The 6,000-nt window shown below is 37.4% G+C and overlaps 1 protein-coding gene across 1 annotated transcript; it reads left to right on the top strand.

The window, feature by feature from the left end:
• The first annotated feature begins 8 nt into the window (after window positions 1-8).
• LOC129721584 (protein MIX23) lies at window positions 9-1,047 on the top strand. Its single transcript, XM_055674332.1, has 3 exons — window positions 9-197; window positions 347-619; window positions 678-1,047. The coding sequence occupies exons 1-3, from the start codon at window positions 156-158 to the stop codon at window positions 783-785; spliced, it is 423 nt and encodes a 140-aa protein (XP_055530307.1). The 5' UTR covers window positions 9-155; the 3' UTR covers window positions 786-1,047.
• The last annotated feature ends 4,953 nt before the right edge of the window (window positions 1,048-6,000 follow it).

Genomic DNA, 6,000 nt, shown 5'->3' on the forward strand with positions numbered 1-6,000 from the left:
GCCCCCCAGCATACAAATGTCAAATGAAAGTGTAAGTGCCGCAACACGCATCTTCGAATGATTTTATTTGATTTTTCCAAACCTCTCAGTAATTTCTGATAGAAAATAGGGGCAGACGTAGCAGACATATTTTAGATTTAGTTGATAGCAGTAAAATGAGTAGTAAATATGAATGTGGCGATTTTTCACAATTTCAGGTAATGCTTACTCAGTTCAGCATGTTCATGATACAGCCTAAGCGGTTGTGTAATCTTCCCTGAGTGTAACTAACTGATAACGCGGCTTTAATATAATATGTGTTTCACTAAGCTGTTCAGCAAAACCCTTTTATTTTTCAATATAACAGGAAGAACTTAAAAGGATGCGAGACTTGGATGACAAAATCATATACGCACTGAATACCTCATTACCGACTGAGTCCTTCAAAGGCCAGGTCGATCCGGGAGTCAAATGCCGGGAACTGCATCAGCAGCTTCAAACAGGAAACAGTCACCGACAGGATGCTATTAAAAACTGCATTGTCCTGTGTGCAGATACCGTGAAACAGCTCAAAGAGAAGCGGGAGGAAAGCCGGGACGATATCGCGCTTAATAAACAGTTCAAAACGGAACAACGAAAGGTTGGTGCTTTTTGGTTTACTTTTTCAATTTTGTGCTCAAATCTTATTATTATCGTAGCTGCGTCTACTCCAAGCTGAATTGAGTGTTGAGGATATCATTCGTGAGCGTACACAGAAAGCTTTTAGAGAACGATGTAGACTGTTCGTGAACCTAGACTCGTTATAGAATCGTTTGGCAATGGAAACAATCGCAACAAATGTAAAATAAGAAAGGATATATCCCACTACACTACCGCAACAACTTTTTGAAAGCATTTATCAACATAGTTTTGTCACGGCTGGAATTTGGTTGACCTTTGCAGCAATATCCGTATAAAGTTAAATCGAAAAAAGGTAACATTGTTCGTTTTTTTACTATGTAAACATGAAAGATGAACATCGAACATCCGTTTTATTATGTAGTTGAAAATATAGTTAGCCGGTTTCTAGATTCGTAGCATTATCCAGGAATGTGTTATTGAAAATCCTTAGAATCTGTGCTGTGAACTTTATTCTCACAGTAATCACACCCCACTCGATACTCACAGGGTTATTCAAATAACGTGACTGTGAATTTCATCGATATATTATTCATTAGGTGAGGTGACTATAATGATGCTCCTTCGTGATGGATCTGAGCTAGTAAAGTTGCGCAGAGAACCACCGTAAGATTGCTGATTGGGGATTATTTCACCATTTTCAATGTACAATTCAGTAGCTTCCGCTTTGTACATATCGATAACGACACCAGCTACATCCTTGTCAGTTAGGGAAGGGAAGAAGAAAGTGTTACAATAGTTGTTGCCAGAGACCGAGTTTATCTCTGCATCTATAACGATGGGGCACGGAAAGGTAGATTACCTCGTCACCGTGGTCAGTGACGGATTTTAATACTTTTACTTCCCTCTACACGCCTATATCCCGTATCAACCCAACAATGTCGCATGGTATCATTTCTCGCCAAACATGTAAAAAGGGCCCATGTGCCATATGTAAACAAGCCAAATTTTCTCGTTTTTCGATCAATACAAGCGAAATCTTCTCTTACCAATAAGATTTATTGATAAAAGAATTTGATTGATAAAATTGATAAAAACGTGAAATTGTGGCTTGTTTACATATGGCACATGGGCCCTTTTCACATGTTTAGCGAGATTTGACATATAAGGCAATCCACGGGTGACGGTTTTTTGCTTGTACGTTTGTTATTGTTGCTTTTTTTCAAGCTGTAAAATCAAAACACGGCCAAAACCGAAATCTTTTAATGTCGGTAATAATATCAAAAGTGATTTTATATTGTTGTTTTTAGGATTGGCACTCGCGATACTAGAGCTACCGATCGGATAACATTTGTTTTTCACGCTTCTGGATCCGGATTGTATCCAAGTTGAGACCGATCGAACATACATAAAGCTGTCATAAGTTGAAAACAGACTGAAATCAGCTGATCGCAACTGTCTCGTGGATTGCCTTATTGAACATTAAATGTTCAATGTGTCAAATCTCGGTAAACATGTGAAAAGGGCCCATGTGCCATATGTAAACAAGCCACAATTTCACGTTTTTCAATGAATACAAGCTTAATCTACTCGTACAAATAAGATTTTTTGATAAAAAGTGAATTCTTTTATCAATAAATCTTATTGGTAAGAGAAGATTTCGCTTGTATTGATCGAAAAACGAGAAAATTTGGCTTTTTTACATATGGCACATGGGCCCTTTTTACATGTTTGGCGAGATTTCTCGACTTCAAAAGAAATTTAATGACATTTACTTCATTTGGCAATACTCTCAATGACACCAATAGATGCCGCTTGAAAATCGTTCTGTACGTGGACGCAAAAGCTATCCAAAGTTGAAAATGTAAAATATTTAGGGAAGTTCTGGATAGACTCGGTACCTATATAGACTCTCCTGTTCCTCTTTACCGAACCTGCCAAGCATCGGCAATTATAACTGTTTTTTTTTTTCAAAGTCCCTCTGATACCGAACGATATGATTCTACTAACATTCGACCTCATGACCAATAATAGGGATACCATCTGTCCTGATTAATGATGAGTCCTGATCCGTGAAATGTCAGGATTTTAAAATGTTATTTATGCGTTATTATTTTTTTATATTCTAGCTTTAATCCTGATTTCCTTGGGATGTTCAATTTCGTAGCGTGGCGAAATGCAGAATTTTCGAAAATTGCTCAGTAACTTTTTTTGATTCCAGGCTGCAACGCTCACTGCGATTGGTTTTTTTTTTCATTGGCTGAACCCCCGCATAAACAAAAACCATAAACGGATTATAGTCCAGATGGTTTTACGATAAACCACATGGTCGTGACTATACCCTGAACTAGTTGTTAGGCACGTTTTATGGTTCTTGATTATGCGGGTCTCAGTAGAGTGATAAAAAGAATCAAGGCGTTGACCGTTACCATCTGACATTTGTTACGATTGAGTTGAAACTCTTTTCGTGTGTTGAATTCTAAAAGTATCTTTTAATGCGTAATAACTCAAAGTGGTTTGATAAAAGCGGATCGTCAGAGATACACTTAGTTTTTTCGCTAGGTGTCTTTTTACACAGATTTTCGAATTGACGGTTTTTTTCACACGGATTTTTGAATCAACGCGGTTTGGAAACCTAAAACGGCTGAGTGTTAAAAAAAAACAGGTAAAATAAATAAAAGAGTATTTTAATGCATTTAAAACTGTACATCACATATTACGTGTTACAGGGGATAGTCAAAATAAGTAGGATAGGCAAAATTTTGATGAAATTTGAAATGCTGTAGATTTGCCAAATGTTATTCGGTTTTGATAATTCGAACACCATTGAACTGGAAAACTTTTGAAGTTTCATATTCTGACCTCAGATCTGGGCTAGGTCACCGGATGTAGAAAATATTCCTGAGTTCCGGTAGGCATGTCGAACCTGCTAATTTTTGTGATGGATTTGGTAATGGGATACCTGATAATAATGCTTATTTGCATCATTGGCATAGATGACAAAATCATTTCTGAAGCGAATGGTTCATCAAGATCCGGAATCGGTCAAGAACTCATCGAAAAATGGCTATTTTTCATCCGGAAGTCCTAAGAGGAACCTTTAGTAGGGGACATTTACGTTTTTGCACCAAATATAGTGTGTGACACCTCTATCTTCAGGATTTTTCATCAGGAATAATCCAAAGAACATATTTCTGATCACAGACTGCGTTGGCCACTACCAGAACAATCTAATGCCCCAGAGGGACCCGGAAAGGGGACATTTACATTTTTACATCACCTCTAACACCTCTATCTTCAGGATTTTTTATCTGGCAGGTTCCAAAAGACATATTTCTGAATATAGGGTACATTGGTCACTTTCGGAACAACCTGGATGCCTCGGATGCACCCGTAGTGGGGAAGTTTACATTCCTGCATCAGATTCACTTTATTCAAAAATGCAAAAGCCCGCACTCCCAGTTCCTACAAAGCATCCTGATCGCTCCGGCAGTGACCAATGCAGCCTATATTTAGAAATATGTCTTTTGGAAGATGTCCGATGAAAAATCATGAAGATAGAGGCTATATTTGATGCAGAAATGTAAATGTCCCCACTTCGGGTTCCTACTGGGCAACCGGATCGTTCCGGTTGTGGCCAACGCAGTCTTTATTCAAAAATATGTCTTTTGGATAATTCCTGATGAGAAATCCTGAAAATAGAGGTGACGCACGCTATATTTTGATGCAGAATCGATATCATTTCTTATCACATGGTTGAATCGTCCACAGTATTATGCTGCAGCAGTATTGCTAGAAAAATTCAATGCTGAGCCGTTCGTCAGACATTTAATCAGTTTGAGGGAAATAACTTTTTCTACAAACATCGTAGCGTCTTATGGTCTTCAAAAGAGTTTTTTCCAGGAAAAGTTACTACAAATATCTCTAGATTAATTAATCGAATATATTTTGAAAAAATGAATTTTCCCATATGAAATCGTATGAAAACTTAAGAAATCGGGGGCAAAAATATAGTTTCACCGATCAATCTTTAAATTTACACAGTTGTTGTAGGACCCATAAGGAACACGAAAAGTGCATGGGAGCGAAAAATCAACACCAGGATGAAGGCAAAAATTCACCGCCATATGGCCTTTTCTTGCTGCTGAGTGATTAATATCAGCTGGTTTTTCTCACGGGTGTACTTTGTAAACATCTGTGGTACACAACCGATATTACATGTGAAAATTCTTGGAAAATCCGTGTGTCCATTTTTCCCTACCTTAGTGTGTCCATCCTGCCCGACCTGGCTGTAAATTTTTCAAACGATCGTAGCTCTTTATCGGAACATCGAAAATCTGCTGGATTTTCACGAGAAAACCGAGGAAATACTAATTAAACATTTTACCATCGGGAATAAATAAAAACACATAAGTTTCACGAGTTTTCCACTATTTCTCGTGGAATGAAAATTACATCAAATAGAGCGTTCACGAAAATATTCTTTGTTTCACTTACAAATTTGACAGTTTGCTTGCTGAAAACCGACAATGCATCTCAAAAGTATTAACACACTACAAAGAAGGAATTCGCATCACTTAACTATCATAAAACGTTCTAGCACAGACAGACGTCCAAGCAAGAACAACATTGATCAAAATTTCCGTGTAAATTTTCAAAGTAAATTGCGTTATAAATCACTTGTACACTAGCGCCGCCTGGTGACCTTATCGCTACAATACATTTTTTTTCGCTGGTGCACGAGGCTGGCGGTACTGGTAGCGCTATCTGGTTACGGATTGCTACTACAAAAAACTTTACACAAGTTTGGAACTCAGCTTGGACGTCTGTCTGCGGTTCTAGTTTGTGAAATATTAAAAGAGTCCATCTTACCCGCAATGTCTTTGCCTACTTTCCCCTACATCCCTATGTAGTCAAACTTCCTTAGGGACGTAGTTCTACGTCAAAAAAAAAAAAGATTTATCTCACTAAATTTTTTTCGTTCACATGAAAGAATCACTTAATTTTAAACTTAATTTAAGACTATTTCAACTTCAATTATTTCAGATATTATAAGGTGCCGGTAACAACACTCACGACACATCTTTTAGAGTCTTGTGATGTTGCATTACATTGACGAAGAAAACCAAATATAGACGAAAATTCAAATTGATTGAACTACTATAGAACTCGGAAGAAAACTTTTTACTACTAAGAGCTCGATTAAATTTTCCGTATCTTACAACTCATTTCATAAACAACTACCTTACCGTGATAAAATATTTCACGAAAGCACGCTTTTTTATGTTATTTGTGGTTTTCCAACAACACTCATATTTACCCCACAATTTTCCTTTTTGTCATCAAAACGGTAGGAAGAACCGTCCTCTAGAAATATTATTAAGTTAGGTAGGAATATCTTTG

This window comes from Wyeomyia smithii, chromosome 2 (genome assembly GCF_029784165.1).
Source record: "Wyeomyia smithii strain HCP4-BCI-WySm-NY-G18 chromosome 2, ASM2978416v1, whole genome shotgun sequence".
NCBI classification, from domain to species: domain Eukaryota; kingdom Metazoa; phylum Arthropoda; class Insecta; order Diptera; family Culicidae; genus Wyeomyia; species Wyeomyia smithii.